At 45.3% G+C, this 20,478-nt stretch overlaps 1 protein-coding gene and 1 long non-coding RNA gene across 47 annotated transcripts in view; one reads left to right on the top strand and one right to left on the bottom strand.

Annotated features, from left to right (window-relative positions):
• RIMS2 (regulating synaptic membrane exocytosis 2) overlaps positions 1 to 20,478 on the bottom strand; it is an 816,797-nt gene that overhangs the window by 717,704 nt on the left and 78,615 nt on the right. For 39 of the 46 annotated variants that reach the window (XM_068237786.1, XM_068237812.1, XM_068237820.1 and 36 more), the window contains exon 2: positions 4,367 to 4,399. The exons of 6 other annotated variants lie outside the window; for them this stretch is intronic. In XM_068237786.1, coding sequence (XP_068093887.1) covers positions 4,367 to 4,399 — 33 coding nt within the window. Of the gene's footprint in view, positions 1 to 4,366; positions 4,400 to 9,972; positions 10,055 to 20,478 lie in introns of those variants that run through there. One more of the 46 variants, XM_068237788.1, reaches the window with a different exon arrangement.
• The window catches only part of LOC137519099 (uncharacterized), a 52,009-nt gene that overhangs the window by 13,829 nt on the left and 17,702 nt on the right, over positions 1 to 20,478 (top strand). The gene's annotated exons all lie outside the window — the stretch shown is intronic.

Genomic DNA, 20,478 nt, shown 5'->3' with positions numbered 1-20,478 from the left:
GCCTCCAATGCATGATGCCAAAGCTACCTCTTAAAGTGACTCTAGTAGATCTATGCATTATATCCTGAAAAAGAAATATTTAACACAGCACTGATGATGTTTCCTAGCCTGGAAATATTAAATTTGTCTTATCCAGCCACATGAAAAATGCAGCTCTATTCAAGAACTACAGTAGTCAGTCACAGCTGACTATCATTTTTGCTCATCACCCCACCCTTTTGATGACTCATGCTGTCTAGTGTAGAGAAGACAGCATGTGTCCTCAGAGGCTGGAGCTGAGTTAGGAATATATGAAAGCCAACAATCAGACTTGATTTTAAAATTATGAGACAAAAAAATATTTTCAAGGTAAGACATAAGATCTGTGCTTTTATGAAACATTATACACACTATTATAATCTGTAGGAGGAGACTAGCTATTAAATTATCACTTGAGCCGAAAGGCTATTTGTTATTTTTCTATTTGGTATGTATGTGTAATATATTTTTGTATTTAGCACTGGCACCTTATCACTAGGCACTTTTTTCCCCTGACGAAGACCTCCAGTGAGGGGGTGAAACATGAAGGTTTGGTTTTTGGGTTTATTCCTTATATGTACCAACAAGTCATTGTTAGAATGTGAGAGGGTTTGATCCCTGCAGATAACTGACTAGTTGCATAGGTGGATCATATACGTTTTTGAGTCCCCTCCCCAAGGCCGGACTTATACTTTGTCTTGTTCTTTACGGTAAGTACTTATGAAATCGCCACGGGAGACTTGGGCACAGGATACAGCCTGTATATATGGCTCACCCTGCTCCTGCATAAGTCCCGGCGGCGTTAATTACTATTCCCCCTCCAGGTCCACATGGATGGTGGGGAATGATGCAATTCGGCTTCCAGCTACTGCAAATTGCTAATTACAGTCTTTTAAAAATAACTTCAGCTCTGTCTTCTGACGGCGCCGAAGTTACTCACTGTGCGCCGCTATAGCCGTAATTCCTATTACGGTCTGTGGTGGTGCTGGCTGCTCCGACATCTCTTGCGCTGGATACAACGTGTTCGCTATACAGTTCCCTTGGGCAGCAGTTGCCTATTTCCATGTGTTGCTCCTTATTTGCAACCTTTGTTTTCCATTTGCAGCCTCTTCTTCCGTATGCAACAATCCCTCTTCCATGTCCAGCCCCTTGGCTAGCTGCCGCACAAGGCCCGGACCTTGTGGCCTTTCCAGAAATCCGGCCCTACCCCTCCCTCTCTTGATAGTCAAAACGTATCAATATCAGTAGCTTCTCTATTTTAAACTCATCAATAAAAGTTATATTTTATTAGCTAGTCTCTCTACAGATTATAATACTAGGTATATTGTATATATCATATTTTGCGGATTCTTTTATGAAACACGTCACTTTCAGGAAATAACAGTGGACTCCTCGTACGCATTGATCCTCTACACATTCACTTTAAGTCAGAACACAGAGATGGTAATACACTGCTTGCTACCATGCTGACTGGCTTAATTGGCTGGAGCTGCTGAGACTTCAAAGCCTCAGCCAATGAGAAATAACCAATCGTTGGGCATTGTTGGGTATAGAGCCTGTAAGACACCCACAGACATGATACTTTAATCTGCAGATTGTCGGCTGGCACACAATCTGCAAGGCAGGGAATAGACATTGCAGAGAACCAGTATGTAATGCTGCATGCTAAACAGCCTTACCTTCTGTTCATTTTTCTTATTTTTTTTCTTTTAGCACACTCCAGTATAGTTCAAGCTGCTATTCAGATTATAGGAAATGTGGCATATAGCAGCATAGAAAGGAAGGAGGGATATGGAGGTTGCCATATTTATTTCCTTGTAAACAATGCCAGTTGCCTGGCAGCCCTGTTGATCTTCCGGCATAAGTAGTGTCTGAGTCAAAAGCCTGGAACAAGCATATGACTAATCCAGTAAGCTGAGTCAGAGTACCTGATCTGCTGCATGCTTGTTCAGGGTCTATGGCTAAAAGTATTAGAGACACAGGATCAGCAGCATGGCCGGATTTAGGCCAAGGCCAAGGCATAGGGCACCACAGGAGGAAGGGCACCAAAGCAGCAGGCTAAACTGGTGCAGAATTTGCAAGCTTGCAAATGCTGCAATGCAGGGTGATCAGGTGAGCGCCTGACTGCGGTACTCTGCTGCTAACTGCCTGTGCAGTGGCCACCTTGCTCTCTGTGCACATTTGCATTGTGTCCAGTGGCTATGTACTTGGCAGCATTGGAGACAGGAAGGAAGAGGAAACTTCTGCACTAGAGACTAGTGGGGAAATAAGTGACACGGATGGCTGCTGCGGCGTGAAGGTGAGCTGGCTACCTATACTGAAGGGGTGTGGAAAAGGAGGGATTAAGGGAGTCATCTGGTTACCTATACTGGAGATAAAGGGGGGAGGGGTTATCTGGCTATCTATACTGGGAGGGTCATCAGGTTACCTATACTAGAAGGAAGGGGGAGGGGTTATCTGGCTACCAATACTGGAGGGAACACCTTGCTACCTATACCAAAGGGGGGCGGCTGGTGACAGTGGCCAAATCTGGCCCTGAACAGCAGGGCTGCCAGGCAAATAGTATTGTTTAAAAGGAAGTAAGTATGTCAGCCTCCATATCCCTCTCACAGCGGTATCCCTTTAAGAAACCTTAAAGGACCACTATAGCAAAATAAATAAATACATTTGTGTGCACACATAAAAAGGTACATTTGTCCCAGAGTAAAATGCACTATAAATTACTTTACTGTGTCACTGTCACATACAGTAGGTAGTAAAAATGTCTGACAGGTTTTGGACTAGTCCATCTCCTCAGGGGAGATTATCAGAAATTTGATCATTATTAAAACACTTTATGAATAGAGATGTGGCGAACTGTTCGCCCCGGCGAACATCTCTGGGGCTTTTACTACTTCCGGGTCACACTGACCTGGAGCAGTACGCCTGCGCTGCCCGGCGGAGCGCGTCCTAGATCGCGCTCCTGTTGCTGGGCACTCTCTGCGCATGAGTGTGACGTCGTTCATGACGTCACGCACACGCGCAAAAAGTGCCCGGCAACAGGAGCGCGATCTAGGACGCGCTCCGCCGGGCAGCGCAGGAGTACTACTCCGGGTCAGTGCGATCCGGAAGTCGTAAAAGCCCTAGGGATTTGGAGATGTTCGCCGGCAAACAGTTCGGGAACCGTTCGCCACATCTCTATTTATGAACAGCAGTTCCTCAGTCTAACTGCCAGAAAAGTGTGCAGGGAATAGCGAGGCTGACAGGTATCTTTCGATTGAGCTTTTCCAAAGAATGTGCTTGTAAAGAAATAACTGTGCATCCCCCATGAGGAGATGGACTAGTCCAAAACTTGTCAGATCCGTCAAATCTTTACTACCAAGCAACAGCAACATAGGTTTACTACCCAGTGACACCAAACATAGAAGGTAAGTTATTTAAAGTGCCTTTTGCTCTGAGAGAAATGTACAATTTATGTGTATGAATTTAAAATGTTGCAATAGTGGTCCTTTAAATAGGGACATCGTGTATTTTATAGTCTTATTGTAAAAATAAGTATTGTGACCAAATGAATAGTGATGCTTCTAAGAAATTGTTTTGGGTTTTTGTTTGTTTGTTTTTACACATATTGGCCCAGTGTACACTTAAGGTGGCCACTAACAGTCCAATTTTTAGCGATAAATCGTTCAAGCGATGAGAAATTCTGATCGGATTGGTTGTAAATAATCTCTTTTGAGGGACACAATCGATTACGAACGATTATAAAAACAATCGTCCGATTGAATTTTCGTCTAACCAAAATTTGGATTATTCTTCTTGGTTGTGATAGATAGGAAGCAAAGATTGGTTCGTTGATGGTGCAGTGAACGATTTCACTTTATCAGAATTTCTGATCGCTCTAACGATTTTTCGCTAGATATTGGATCGTTAGTGGCCACCTTTAGGTTGCTTCTTGGGACCAATCCAGCATTGTAAACAGGCTGTTGAAAGGATGACTCTAAACTTCAGGACTGTCCGCTATAGACAGACAGAAAGGAAAATAGCCAGTAGCCAGTGACAGAATGGTAGCTACAGGAGTCAGCCAGCAGAAGATGTAATAAAAACACAGGCCTCACACTCAAGAGTATAAAGTCCACAAGCAGGCAGGAGGACACATCCAGCTAATGTGGATGAGGTAAGAAAGCTGCATGCAGCCATCTTACCAAGCCAATCAGGAAGCAGATGACACACTGGGTGCAGCCTATCAGATCTCAGGGTCACCTAATACCACCAAAGTTGCAGAAAAGCAAAAACAAAACAGAAAAAACACAGCAATTCAAAAACAAAAAAAAGAAGAAACCAAGCCTACTGCACCGTGAGATGTACTTACTGTGAGAGCTGGGGTTTTTGTTCTTCTTTCACCCTAAAAAGATAAGTTGGCACAGCTGAGGGCAATCATACAGGAGACAAGCCATTAGGAAGAAACACTACATATTGCCAAGTAGCTATAGAACCTGGTATTTACTGTAAATAGGTTAGACAACGTTTCCATAGTGCAGAAGTGAAAATAACTCCATCACCCTATAAGGGCTGGTGCACACCGAGCGGCTTTTTGGGCGTTTTCAGATCCGCTTGCGGCTGCGGATCTGCTTGGTCAATGTATCTCAATGGGGTGGTGCACACCAGAGCGGCAGGCGTTTTGCAGAAACGAAAAATGCCTGGGTGAGGCATTTTTTGGATTTCGGATGCGTTTCTGCCTCAATGTTAAGTATAGGAAAAACGCAAACCGCTCTGAAAAACGGCACTTCAGAGCGGTTTTGCAGGCGTTTTTGTTACAGAAGCTGTTCAGTAACAGCTTTACTGTAACAATATATGAAATCTACTATACTGAAAACTGCAGCAGCAATCCGCAAAACGCTAGCAAAACGCCTCATAAAAATAAAAAAAAGCGTTTAAAAATCTGCTAGCATTTTGCGGATCTGCTAGCGGGTTTTGGTGTGCACCAGCCCTTAAAGAGAAAGTTTGGTGTTCACCCAAAAACTGAACCACTTCTCCTTCCATCCCCTCCAACTAGTGACATGGGTACCACCTACCTGTACCTCATCTCTTAGAGAAAGTGGGCAGGAATCTGAATTTCTAGTTGGGTGGGCGGGGTGGTGTTCTGGTTTCTGGAGTAAAGCCCAATCTACGCGATACGATTCTTTGTACAATTCGATTACGATTCTATTTACGATCCGATTAAAACCAACATGTCCGATAGGGATTCGATTCAATTTGATTTGCCATTGCAAAACAATGTCAAATCGATCGAATCGAATCCCGATCGGACTTGTCGGAATTAATCGGATCGTAAATAGAATCGTAATCGAATCGTACAAAGAATTGTATGGTGTAGATTGGGCTTTAAGCTTAGTGGGATGGAAGCCATTTAGGTGAGGGTTACTAGGACTATCGGGGGAAAGAGGGGGGGGAGGGTATTTTTAGTATTTAAATATTTAAAGAGAAACTGTAGTGAAAATAAAATAATTAATAAAATTGATTCTTTTTTCAATACTCATTTATAGGTAATTTAGTCAGTATTTGCCCATTGCAAAATCTTTCCTCTCCCTGATTTATATTCTGAAATTTATCACAGGTGGCGCTAGCTTTAGTTCTGCCAGGTGATCTGTACTGAATGTTCGTGACATTCAATCCATGGCTACAGTTCATATTTAAAGGGATACTGTAGGGGGTCAGGGGAAAATGAGTTGAACTTACCCGGGGCTTCTAACGGTCCCCCGCAGACATCCTGTGTTGGCGCAGCTACTCACCGATGCTCCGGCCCCGCCTCCAGTTCACTTCTGGAATTTCAGACTTTAAAGTCTGAAAACCACTGCGCCTGCGTTGCCGTGTCCTCGATCCCGCTGATGTCATCAAGAGCGCACAGCGTAGGCCCAGTATGGTCTGTGTCTGCGCAGTACACTCCTGGTGACATCAGCGGGAGCGAGGACACTGGCGTGCAGGCGCAGTGGTTTTCTGACTACAAAGTCAGAAATTCTAGAAGTGAACTGGAGGTGGGGCCGGAGCATCAGTGAGTAGCTGCGCCAACACAGGATGTCTGCGGGGGACCATTAGAAGCCCCGGGTAAGTTCAGCTCATTTTCCCCCGACTCCCCTACAGTATCCCTTTAAAGTGGAACTGAAATGTTTCTTTAAAAAAAGATTTTCACCAGTCCCCTGCAGCCTCCCTGTCCTGCGCCTTCTCTGAACGATTCTCGGGTACCCCGTTGCGTCACACGCTCACTTTGTCTGTTTTTGAAGTTGACCCTGGCTGCGCGCATTCACGCTCCCTTTCCCCTCACTGAGAGCGTCATGCATAGGCGCAGTACGAGGTATTTTCCTACTGCGCCTGCGCAGGACGAAGGTAAAGGGAATGAGAATGCGCGCAGCCAGGGTCAACTTCAAAATCGGACAAAGTGAAAGTGTGACGCAACAGGGGACCCGAGAATCGTTCAGAGAAGGCGCAGGACAGGGAGGCTGCGGGGGGCTGGCAGAAGCAATAAGTAAGTGAAAACCTTTTTTTTAAAGAGACACTGAAGCGGAAAAAAAAAATATATACAGTATTATACATTGATTTGTACGTGTAAAACAGCTAAGAAATAAAACATTAGGAGCCGAGACAGAAGTCTAATATTGTTTCCAGTGCAGGAAGAGTTAAGAAACTCCAGTTATCTATGCAAAAGAGCCATTCAGCTCCAGGACTTTCAGAGAGCTCTGTCTTCTGAAGCTTATTATCTCAAGTGTCTGTCACTGTATTGTTTGTTTTCCTGCAGAGGACAGTTCAAAAGTTCACTAGCCTGCTCTGTAAAATCATTAGAATGCTGCGTGTAATGTGTAAACTGCAAATATTAGAGAGTGATGCAATGTTTAAAAATCGATATAACTGAAAATAAAAATATGAGAATATTTTCTTTGCTACTAATGTTCTAGTAATTATCCGTACTACACAACCAAATCATTATATCATAATTTTTATCCCGCTACAGTGTCTCTTTACGAAACATTTCAGTTCCTTAAACCCATTTAAGGTGTTTTCATGTTTTGTTTTTGTTTTTTTAAAAACAACTCTGTTTCAAAAATGATTTAGTTGTGTTTTGTCACATGCTGGCCTCTTATGGCCCATACTCACGAGCTACATTTGTGGCCTGTCGCTAGCACACGGGAGCGTGTGAGCGACAGGCCGGCGACAGCTCGTCGCCAGGTCCCTCCGCATACACACGGCGAAGGGACCTGGCAACTGATGTGGCGGAAGCTGTCGCTGTTGTTCCTCCCCCCGCCGGAAGCTCAAGGTATTCCCTGCTTGTTGCTGTCGCTAGTCCGCATACCCACGCTACCCACGCGGACTAGCGACAATTGGCGTGGAGTTGCGGCGGCAACTGTAGCCAGGCGATTGACCGCGCCAATCGCCTGGCGACAGTAGCGACGAGCGATGGTTCGGGGTGCGGGCCCGTGTTGCGCTTCATACTCACGGGCAACGTGTTGCGGCGACAATTGTAGCCCGTGAGTATGGGCCATTCGTTTTCTGTAAATTCAGTGGCAAGAGTTAAATTCCGGGGAATAAGCTATTTTAGAATTGGATAAAGGGGTAAGGGGTCACCACCTGTATAGGGTTTTTTATTGCTGGCCTGTGTCTCCATCGCTGAGAATTTCAATTGCTAACTTCTAAGTGGGAAAATCTCTCTATACGTGGCAAATACCAACAAGTATGGCCATTCTTTTTCCAGCTGCAATCTTTTTTATCAAACAGGAGAGTCTGAAAGTTTAGATCCTAATGTATGGAATGGACGTGTAGTCAGAGTTTAAACATTTTACGTGAAGTTTTGCATAAGCAAAACACAGCACATCCGCCACTCTCCCACCTTTGAAATCTTTAAACGCTCCCTCAAAACCCACCTTTTCCGACAAGCATATTCTCTAGCTTAGGCCATGCAACCACTAAATAACCTAATTGCGCACTGCCTGTACATATATGGTATACTTCCCCCACCTCTTGTTTCCACCCCATTCCTTTAGATTGTAAGCTCGCAAGGGCAGGGCTCTCACCCTTTTGTGTCATGGAATGTTATTAATTTAATTGCTTGCACTCTGTTAGACATTTATACATTTTAGTCATCATGGCAAATTTGCTATTGTAATCAGCAGTTCTGTATTTTGTATCAGTGTGCATATCTGATGTATATCATTGTCTGTATCATTATGTATCCCTTGTTTGTTTTCTTACTTTGTACAGCGCCACGGAATATGTTGGCGCTTTATAAATAAATAATAATAAGCAAAATGAACACATTGTGATCACCACTAACAGCCCCCCTCTGTGTGTGAGAGAAACCTTGGGCTTGATTCATTAACCCGTGCTGTAGCAGCGCTAGTTAAACTGAGAAGCGCGAGTTAAAATTCTGCCCATGCACGCTATGCACAGTAGTGCTGCGTAGCGTGTGTTCATAAGTTACGCATGCCCCTTTTAAAGTTCCGGACGTTCCTTTCAACTACCGCGAGATGTGAAGTAGTGTGACCGTGATACTTCACTAGCACGGCCGCTACTACATTAAAGGGAAACCGAGGTGAGAGGGATATGGAAGTTGCCATATAAATTTCCTTGTAAACAATGCCAGTTGCCTGGCAGGCCTGTTGATCTTCGTTGCCTGGCAGACCTGTTGATCTTCTAGCACATACATGCCAAACTACGGCTCGTGGGCCAAATCTGGCCCTCTGAGCCATTAAATTTGGCCCTCAAGTGGTTTCCCCACTTTGCATTATGTTTGGCCCACTCTAGACCACCAGGAAAGCTATATTTTAGGTGAAGCTCTAGAATAGCACGGAAGCCATATGGGGGAGGTAGGGGGAAAGCACTAAACACTAAGGAACTGTAAAGGGGAGGGTGGGGGCCTCTAGATACCAGGGAACTGTATAGGGGTTGGAGGGGAGCCATTAGACCCCTGGGAACTTTATAATGGAGGATAGTGGCCAGTAGACATTGAGGATGGCCCACTACTTAGTCCCAGTGTACAATTTCGGCCCACTTTGTACTTGAGTTTGACACCCCTGTTCTAGCATAAGTAGGGTCTGAGTCAAAGCCCTGGAACAAGCATATGGCCAATCCAGTAAAACCTGAGTCAGCTGATTCAGAGTACCTGATCTGCTGCATGCTTGTTCAGGGTCTATGGCTAAAAGTAATAGAGGCACAGGATCAGGAGGACTGCCAGGCAACCAGTATTGTTTAAAAGAAAATATATATAGCAGCCCCATATCACTCTCACTGCAGATTCCCTTTAAAGGGACTCAGAGGAGTGCCCGAATTTAAAAGAATACACCTACCTGGGGCTTCTTCCAGCTCACTGTAGTCGGCGAGGTCCCCCCGGCGTCCTCCTGGCTCCTCTCCTTCAGGCTCCGCCGGCCCCTGTTACCAGCATCACCCGGGCCGGGTGTCGGGTCAGCTCTTCCTGGTTTGTGACGCAATGCGTCATCACGCTGGCCGCTTCTCGTCATCATAGTGGCCGGTGTGACAGGTCTGCGCATGTGCGGGTTTTCCACGCATGCGCAGACCTGTCACACTGGCCGCCATGATGGCGCGAAGTGGCGGCGTGATGACGCATTGCATCATTAACCAGGAACAGCCGGCCCGACACCCGGCCCGGGTGATGCTGGTAACGGGGCCGGCAGAGTCTGAAGGAGAGGAGCCAGGAGGACGCCGGGGGGACCTCGCCGACTACAGTGAGCTGGAAGAAGCCCCAGTTAAGTGTATTTTTTTAAATTCGGGCACTCCTCAGTGTCCCTTTAATGTAGTAGCGGCTGCAATAGTGAAGTATCATGATCACACTACTTCACATCTTGTAGTACTTGAAAGGAACGGTCGAAACTTTAAAAGGAGCACGCGTAGCTTAAAGAGAAACCGTGACCAAGAATTGAACTTCATCCCAATCAGTAGCTGATACCCCATTTTACATGAGAAATCTATTACTTTGAATCATCAGGGGGCGCTGTATGGCTGATATTGTGGTGAAGCCCCTCCGACAGGAGACTCAGGACCATGGTCTTGGCAGTTTCCTGTCTGTGAACCTCTTTGCATTGTGGGAAAAAGCTGTTTACAGCTTTTTACAACTGCCAAAAAAGAAAGCAGCAGGTACTTCCAGCGACATCACCTGTTGGCAGGTAATGTAGCTGCTGCATGCTTTTTGGCAGTTGGAAACAGCTGTAAACAGCTATTTCCCACAATGCAACACCAAGGACAGGAAACTGCCAGGAGTACCACGGTCCTCAGAGTTGTGGGAGGAGTTTCACCACAATATCAGTCATACAAGCCCTCTGATGGTCTGTTTGTGAAAAGGAAAATATTTCTCATGTAAAAGGGGGTATCAGCTACTGATTGGGATAAAGTTCAATTCTTGGTCGGAGTTTCTCTTTAACCAGGACTGACTGCTGCAGAACTGGCAGGCCCAGACGGGGTACCAAGGGAGCACATGGGCTACAGGAGCTGGAGGAAGCCCCAGGTAAGTATAAATCCTTTTGTTTGTATTTATCTCAGGTACACTTTAAAGTACATACAAACCAAGAGAAAGGAAAACAGCAAGCAGGCAAGTTCCTGTTCTGATGACATGCGTACATGCTTTTCACTGACTAGGCACATTTTTGATTCAGATTAGCGCTGGACACAGTGAGGCGTAGAAGGTGGGAGGGGGAGGCCATGTTCAGATGTTTATGGTAAAGTAAGAGATTTGCATATTAAAGTGCCCCAGATTTCAGGCCTCCCGGGGAACTCAAAGACAAAACTAAAAGCCACCTTAAAGTGACCGTTCAAACCGCACGAAGGTCATATCAACCACCGCTTTGCAACGAACACCATAAATACAGCGTCACAGAAGTTTTGCACATGACCCACATAACGTAAACAACAAGAGTTTTAATAACAAATGATAGCGGCAGCAAAAGTTTCTACTGGGAACAGGCAAGTCAAATCCTCAGACCAAATACACAGCAAAAACAACATACTATTCACACACAGAGAAGAACTGGAACTGATCACACCATAAAGTAACTATACTGTGCATAAATATATGATAATATACATATTCTTGAAAAACATGTGCCCATGGAGTATACAGTAAAGTCTCGGTTATCCGGCACTGACGTGGACTGGCTGATGCCGGGCAAGTATGCTTTTCTGGTTGCATGAGACTCAATGCTAAACAGAAGCCTAGCTCATACAGCATAGCTCCCAACTCTCCCTGTTTTGGAGGGATAGGCCCTCTTTGGGAGCCCTGTCCCTCTTTCCTCCTCATTTGTCCCTCTTTCTATGTAAATATATATATTTCTCTACTAAAAACGTGTTTGACTCTAAACTTTATTCCCATCCTTTAAATTGATATATTACTAATTTTAAAATGTTAATATGAAGGAAAATGAGCCAGGATAGAAAGGACCAGTGTGGTTTGAATTATAAAACCACATATTTTTCTTAGGAAATCTTTATGGTATGCGTGACTAGGGGCGTGGTGGGGGCATGGTCAGGGGTGTGGCTTACGTGTCCAGCACTATACCCCACTCTATATACATACCATGAACTCTGTATTAAATGTTAATATACAGCAATTGAAAGCATATTAACCTTAGGATAGCTGTGGATCCGAATCTTAAGCACAGAAGAGCCCACAGTCTAAGAAGTGGTGTTCATCACTGTGAGTACTGATGGCTATACAGTATGAGCTTATTAGTTGAGTTCCGGGTAACCGGGGGTCTACCGTAGTATGTTTAGCACAAGGAGCAGACTATTCATGATTAAGTACTGTACTCACATATTCCAAGTTGCCACATGGTCATTAATAAAATTGTCCAATTCTGTTTCGACCCTTAAAGTGAACCAGAGACGAAGCACACTCATGTATTTTAACATATATTAGAGGAAATATTGGGAATATTCTCTAACATTAGTGAGAATATTAGAGAAAACACCTACCCTGCTCTCTGTTTCATTCTTCACTGCTCAGCCTGCTTGTTACCAGCCCTGATAAAATCCCTGACTGAGCATTCAGTCTGGCTTTGCTCAGGAGTCATTATAGCTGAGTCTGTCTTCTCTGATGTCTTTTCAAGCCCAAGCCTGTCTCCTTTTGGCTCTGCTATAATGATTCCTGAGCAAAGCCAGACTGAATGCTCAGTTAGGAATTTTATCAGGGCTGATAACAAGCAGGCTGAGCAGTAAAGGATGAAACAGAGAGCACGGTAGGCATTTTCTCTAATGTTCCCACTGGTATATATGGTAAACCAAATGAGGGTGCTTCTTCTCTGGTTCACTTTAAGGCCTGCTGGAACCCACTCGAGCGCTTTTGGCAGCACATTGGGATCGCCGACAAAAAACTGGTTTGCCAAAAATTTATTGCTGTAAAACCACTAGCCCGATTGCAATTACGCCAAATTGCCAATCACTCTTCCTGCAGCATTTTTCTGGTTTCCTCCCATTCCGAAAACATAGAGATAACTGTATAGACTGCCACCAAATTAGTCTTAACACCTGCCAGATGAAACTTGGCTGAGGGGGGAAATAATGACCGCCTCCGATGAGAATACAGCGTATGCGCGGCAGCCCCCGATGTCCCCCGACCTCTCGGCCAGTGATCCGTCTTGGGGGATTACAACGTCACTCCCGTCCCATGCTGCTTCTCCCTCCTGCACTGCCTCCACCATGCAATGTCGCCTAGTACTGTATATACTGTGTATATACTTAGACCCAAAATATAACCCTGTGAATTGTAAATAAGAACATAAGAGTCTGGGGAAGTTCTATTTACCATTAATACTACCTAAAGCAGTGATGGCTAACCTTGGCACCCCAGCTGTGGTGGAACTACAAATCCCATGAGGCATTGCAATACTCTGACAGCTCTAAGCATAACTCGGGGAGGCAGAGGCATGATGGGATTGGTAGTTTTGTCACAGCTGGAGTGCCAAGGTTAGCCATCACTGACCTAAAGCTACACCTACATACACCTAGAATTAATAATCTCAAGTTTATTTTGGGTTCAGGGTGGTTTTAAAGAGACATTGCAGTAACTTATAGTATAATATAATAAATTATTTAGGATACCCACTTTACTGTAATTGTCCTGGTTTGAGCATCAGAAACACTTACTATATATATATATTGCTGTATATTGGTATGTAGCCCTCCCAGTGATGTCACAGCCTAGGCTGTTTAGCTTATTCTCCTCCCAGAGCATTCTGGGAAATCAGGCATTATTTTCACTGGCTTCGTAATTCTCAGAAACAAACATTCTGCACAGCTGCAACTGACAGGCACTAAAAGATGCCGGCCACCTGTGAGAAATTTTAGAACGTAAATCAAGGTGAGGAAAGATTTTACAATGTGCGAACACTGACTAAATAATTTATAAATGAATATTGTAAAAAATATGCCATTTTATTTATTATGTTATTTTCATTACAGTTCCACTTTAACCACTTGAGGACCGCAGTGTTAAACCCCCCTAAAGACCAGGCCATTTTTCTGTTAATAGGCCACTGCAGCTTTAAGGCCAAGCTGCAGGGCGGCACAACTCAGCACACAAGTGATTTACCCCCCCCCCCCTCCTCCCCTTTTCTTCCCACCAACAGAGCTCTCTGTTGGTGGGGTCTGATCGCTCCCCCAGTGTTTATTTTTGTATAAATATTTATGTTTCTTTTTGTAATAAATGTTACTATTTTTTTTTCTTTTAAAAAAACCTCCCTCCCCCCAGCCAGCCAATCACGGCGATCGGCTGTGATAGGCTTCAGCCTATGAGAGCCGATCGCTCTCCTGTGTCCAAGGAGGACAGCCGTGTCCCACAGCTGTCCCCAGTACAGCGATGGCTTAGATCGCAGCGCTTTACAGCCTAATTAGACGGCGTTTAACAGTCTGCGAGCGGCGATGGCTGGGAGACTGAAGCGTAGATGTGGGCACATTGGCACGATCTCCTGCTAGCCCCATAGAAGGCCATAGAACGCTCAGGAGGTTAACAGTCTGCGAGCGGCGATGGCTGGGAGACTGAAGCGTAGATGTGGGCACATTGGCACGATCTCCTGCTAGCCCCATAGAAGGCCATTCACGCCAATCGACGTGGAGCAGTCCTGGGGCTGCCGCCGCGTTCACGCCAATTAGCGTGGAGCAGTTGGCTAGTAGTTAAAGAGAAACCATAACCAAGAATTGAACTTCCCAATCAGTAGATGATACCCCCTTTTACATGAGAAATCTACTCCTTTTCTCAAACGGATCATTGGGGGCTCTGTATGGCTGATATCATGGTGAAACCCCTCCCACAGTGTGATGTCAGGACCATGGTTCTGACATCACACTGTGGGAGCCTTGTGGAAAATAACAGCTGTTTCCAACTGCCAAAAAAGCAAGCAGCATCTCCTTCCACTGACATCATCCAGCAGTAAAAATGTCACCATGTGATAAATGTCTGAATGTAAATCAGGGAGAGGAACGATTTTACAATGAGCAAACACTGACTAAATCATTTATAAATGAATATTGTAGAAAATAAGCCATTTTATTATGAAATACATTTCCTCTTTAAGTCTGCCTCCTGTGTGAGTGAAGCAGACAATATTGTTACAAGCCGGACAGCCAGCCCTCTTCAGATGACAAAAGGCTCCGGAATAATCCACAAAATCGACTCACTTTACAGCCTTTGATTTCTTGGCTTCCAAAATTAGCTCCGAGCTCTGATTCTATATTTAAAAGCAGCGAAGTGAAAGTAGAAATTGATTGCCGTTATCTGGTCTAGCCAAATCTGGCAGAGCTCACATTTAAATTTGGAGTGATATTTATATAGTGCGAAAGCACTGCTGATCCCGGCAGCAAGCTGTGAAATACAGGGAGTGCATGGAAGACAAGTTTAGGCAGTCTGCTGCTCGCTCACAGTGTGCTTTGCCGGCAGCGATCAAAGCAAACCTGAAGTGAAAATAAACTTATGAGATAATGAGGATTGCATGTTTAGTACAGCTAAGAGATAGAACATTAGTAGCAAAGAAAAGGGTCTCATATTTTTTTCCAGTACAGTAAGAGTTAAAAAAAAGCCTTCAGTTATCTATGCAAAAGAGCGTCTCTGAGCTATGCGACCCACAGTCCTGTTTTCTGAAGCACTAAAACAGCCAAGAAACAGTGAGAGACAGCTTGAGATAAGGGTTTACTGCAGGAACGTTAAAAGGGTCATTATTTCTGCTTATTTTATAGCTTAAAATACAGAATGTGGTTTTAAAACTTCAACTGTGACACTATGATGCAATGTTATAAACAAAAAAAGCTATATAACTGGAAATAAAAATATGCGACTATTTTCTTTGCTACTAATGATCTATACATTATGTTGGCCCCTCCTCAGTTTAGATAGCCAGATAAGCCCCCAGAACCAGGTAGTCCTTTCTGTTAACTTCGATATCCGGATGTAACCCCAGTATTAGGCAGCCCCCTCTCCAAGTGGTGATGCACATAATGAGAAAGTCCACTAGAGGGAGACAAAGAGGAGATGCTGCAAGCCTGTAAGGGCCCTTTTCCACTAGCAATCGCTAGCGTTCGCGCTGAACGCTAGCGATTGCTGAATCGCAATTCCGCCGTTTTCCCGACGTTTGCGGCCGCGATTTTGCTATGCTATGCACTGCATAGCAAAATCGCGGCAAAAGTCGCTCCGCGGCGCGATCGCGATCCAGTAAAAAACGAATCGCGGTAGTGGAAATGACCTACCGCGATTCCTATGTTAAAAAGCAAACCGTAGCGATTGTAAAATCGCTAGCGGTTTGCGGTTTTGCGATTCAGCATCGCAAACGCCGCTAGTGGAAAAGGGCCCTGACTTGGCTAAAGATGTGCAGAGAGGAGAGGCGAGAAGCCCTTACCAGTCTATAGCTCCCTTTGCAACTCTGCATAAGACTAGGTGTGGGGGGAATGGGGGTGGGGGTTATAAGCACCCCTCAGGACTGTGCGCCCAGAGGCCGGTGCCTCCCCAGCCTCTGCCCAGCCCTGCAGCTTGAGTATAGTTTAGCTGATTTATGCTTTTTGCAACTAGTGAATGTATCAGCTGAAAGTGTTATGAAACTCAGCATTTCCTCTTTGCTCTAAAAGATTATTTACAGCCTAGGTTCTCAACGTGTGGTACGCGTACCCCAGGGGGTACTTCTGATGGTTCCAGGGGGTACTCAGGCTTGACATACTTAACCAAGAATAACAAATTTAGAGTTTTAGAAAATTATAAATCTAACTTGAACAACACCAAATCAGTATTTTATCTAATTAAAAGCAATAGTAAATGCTTGGAAATTGTTTAGGACCAATTATCGTGTGCTACCATTAAATATATATTTGTCAAGGGATACTTGTGATAATTTTGACTATACTAGGGGGTACTTGGTGAGCACAGGGTATTAAAAGGGGTACATACCAATAAAATGTTGAGAAACACTGATTTACAGCATAAAATCTACTACCACAAAAAAAAATTAAAAAAATATGTAGCAGAACAAACAGTTATGCCTATTATTATTATTATTATTATTATTTAGTACTTATATAGCGCCGACATATTACGCAGCGCTGTACAGTGTATATATATATATATCTTGTCACTACCTGTCCCTCAAAGGAGCTCACAATCTAATCCCTACCATTGCCATATGTCTATATTATGTAGTGTAAGTACTGCAGTCTAGGGCCAATTTTTAGAGGGAGCCAATTAACTTATCTGTATGTTTTTGGAATGTGGGAGGAAACCGGAGTGCCCGGAGGAAACCCACGCAGACACGGAGAGAACATACAAACTCTTTGCAGATAGTGTCCTGGCTGGGATTCGAACCGGGGACCCAGCGCTGCAAGGCGAGAGCGCTAACCACTACGCCACCGTGCTGCCTATTACACACAATGCAATTTTCCGTCAGATTGACAGTCAAATCAATTATTTCCGTCAGGTTCCATATGATTTCCAATCATTTTTCTGATTGATTTTCCATTCACTTCTATACAAAAATCGATAAGAAAAACGATTGGAAATCAGATCGGACCTGTCGAAAATAATCGATTCCACCGTCAGTTTTGATGGAGAATTGCATTGTGTGTACTAGGCATAAAACACAGCACTTTGTTCTTCAGTGAAAAGTTCCTTGCTTCAGTGGAAAACTTCTGGCTGCATCCAAAGAGGTGATAACATTTTCTTTTGTTTACATTCCTTTGTCAGATACAATTAGCATATAGCCAGCAGAGAGCTGACACTGAACTGCACTGAGCTGAGAAGCAGAGGGAGGAGAAGAATGATCCCTAGATACATTTTAATATATAAATACAGCAGCTATGCAATAAAATGCAATGGCAGCTTTCAGAGCAGATAAACTGTACTTTGGGAATTTGTAGTTTGTAGACAAACAATATTACTTGTTCTCAAAAGCAAATATGATAACTGTAGGGGTAATATAAAAAGTAAAAAGTAGGAAACTGGTATTGTTTAGAAGCAAATAAATATGGTAGCCTCCACATACTTTTTTGCATCAGGTACCTGTTAAAGGACAACTGTAGTGAGAGAGAGATATGGAGGCTGCCATATTTATTTCATTTTAAACAATACCAGTTACCTGGCAGTCCTGCTGATCTGTTTGGCTGCCGTGGTGTCCATGTCCGGATTTGTACTCTTTACCGCCCAAGGCCATGGTCAGCAGCAGAGGCGTAGCTAGGGTTTTCAGCGCCCGGGGACAAAGCCTATTAATGCGCCCCCCAAAGTCAAGGTTGCGGCGCGCTTAGCGCGCTGCGCCAAAAAGGGGCGTGGTCACATAATAAATGTGGGCGTGGTTATGGGTGGAGCCAAATGTATATGGAGGTTAGCAGGCTCACGCTCACCCACCCTCCCTCAGTATGTACCTTCCAGCATGTTCCAAGACAAATTCAGCAATCATGAGCCCCCCCCCATCAAGACAAATTCAGCAATCATGAGACCCCCAACATAACCAACTCAGCAATCATGAGGCCCCCAACAAGACAAATTTAGCAATCATGAGGCCCCCAACAAGACAAATTCAGCAATCATGAGGCCCCCAACAAGACAAATTCAGCGATCTTGAGGCCCCCAACAAATCATGAGGCCCCCAACAAGACAAATTCAGTAACCATGAGGCCCCCAACAAGACAAATTCAGCAGTCATGAGTCACATAAATAGACAGCATTTCACATAAATAGGTAGAATGCCCCCTTAATATGGTAGACACCTCTCACCTGGCAGCAGTTCTCCAAAATACACTCAATCTGACGTGGTTCCCCAAAAATAGGTAGCCCCAGGTCTAGAGTTGTCCCCAGAATAGGTGGCCAGCAGTATAGATGTCCCCAGAATAGGTGGCCAGCGGTATAGATGTCCCCAGAATAGGTGGCCAGCGGTATAGATGTCCCCAGAACAGGTAGCCAGGGGTAGAGATGTCCACAGAACAGGTAGCCAGGGGTATATGTGCCCAGTATATGTAGGCAGGGATATGTGTGCCCAGTATATGTAGCCAGAGGTATATGTGCCCAGTATATGTAGCCAGGGGTATATATGCCCAGTATATGTAGCCAGGAGAATAATATGTGCCCAGTATATATAGTCAGGCGTATATGTGCCCAGTATATGTAGCCAGGGGTATATATGCCCAGTCCATGTAGCCAGGGGGTATATATGCCCAGTATATGTAGCCAGGGGGTATATATGCCCAGTATATGTAGCCAGGGGGTATATATGCCCAGTATATGTAGCCAGGGGGTATATATGCCCAGTATATGTAGCCAGGGGGTATATATGCCCAGTATATGTAGCCAGGGGTATATATGCCCAGAGTAGGTAGCCAGGGGTATATATGCCCAGTATATGTAGCCAGGGGGTATATATGCCCAGTCCATGTAGCCAGGGGGTATATATGCCCAGTATATGTAGCCAGGGGTATACATGCCCAGTAGATGTAGCCAGGGGTATATATGCCCAGTAGATGTAGCCAGGGGGTATATATGCCCAGTAGATGTAGCCAGGGGTATATATGCCCAGTAGATGTAGCCAGGGGTATATATGCCCAGTATATGTAGCCAGGGGTATATATGCCCAGTAGATGTAGCCAGGGGTATATATGCCCAGTAGATGTAGCCAGGGGTATATATGCCCAGTAGATGTAGCCAGGGGTATATATGCCCAGTAGATGTAGCCAGGGGTATATATGCCCAGTAGATGTAGCCAGGGGTATATATGCCCAGTAGATGTAGCCAGGGGTATATATGCCCAGTAGATGTAGCCAGGGGTATATATGCCCAGTAGATGTAGCCAGGGGGTATATATGCCCAGTATATGTAGCCAGGGGTATATATGCCCAGTAGATGTAGCCAGGGGTATATATGCCCAGTAGATGTAGCCAGGGGTATATGTGCCCAGTAGATGTAGCCAGGGGTATTTGTGCCCAGTAGATGTAGCCAGGGGTATATGTGCCCAGTAGATGTAGCCAGGGGTATAAATGCCCAGTAGATGTAGCCAGGGGTATATATGCCCAGTAGATGTAGCCAGGGGGTATATATGCCCAGTAGATGTAGCCAGGGGTATATATGCCCAGAGTAGGTAGCCAGGTGCCCCCCTCCCTGCCTCCCCAGCAGGAGGGGAGCAGCGCAGAGAAGAGGGAGAGCTGCTCTCTCTCCCTCGCTGTCCCCTCCATTAATGTCCGGGTGCTGGCAGCGGCGGGCGGAACTTACCTCCGTCTCGTCGCAGCGCGGATGGATCTGCCGCTACTCTGGTCTAGTCCAGACCAGAGCAGCGGCTGCGGGATCCGAACTTCCGGCCGGCGCTGGAGCGAGACGGAGGTGAGTCCCGCCCGCTGCGCCAGCACCCGGACAATAACGGAGGGGACAGCGATGGAGGGAGGGAGAGCCCTAAGGTGAGAGAAGGGGGGGAGATGGCCCCCTTCTCCACCGTCCGCATAGCTCTCCCTCTTCTCTTCTCTGCGCTGCTCCCCTCCGCAGAAAAAAAAAAAAAAATCAGCTAAGCTGGGCGCCCTTAGGGACCCGGCGCCCGGGGGCACTTGACCTACCCCGACCCCCCCTAGCTCCGCGCCTGGTCAGCAGCCGCCCCCTTCAGTATAGAAAGCCAGATGATTCCCCCCACCCGCCTCCAGTATAGGTAGCCCATTGACCCTTCCATACAGTATAGATAGCCAGATGACCCTTACTCCATCCAGTTTAGGTATCCTGATGACCCCTACCCCCCTTCCTTCTAGTATAAGAAGCCATATGACACTCTCCCCTTTTCTGTATAGGTAGCCTGATGATCCCCATCCCTACAGTGACCCTTTCTTTCCCCCTAGTATAGCCTGCTGCCCACCTGCCTTTGATCCTGTGGTGCACTAGGCCATGGCCTAATTGGCCTTGGCTTAAATCTGGCCTTGGTAGTGTTTAAATAACACCAGAAACAAGCATGTAGTTAATCCAGTCAGACTGACAATAATGTCAGAAACACC

This window comes from Hyperolius riggenbachi, chromosome 5 (assembly GCF_040937935.1).
Source record: "Hyperolius riggenbachi isolate aHypRig1 chromosome 5, aHypRig1.pri, whole genome shotgun sequence".
NCBI classification, from domain to species: domain Eukaryota; kingdom Metazoa; phylum Chordata; class Amphibia; order Anura; family Hyperoliidae; genus Hyperolius; species Hyperolius riggenbachi.
This window is presented reverse-complemented; position numbering and strand designations above follow the sequence as displayed.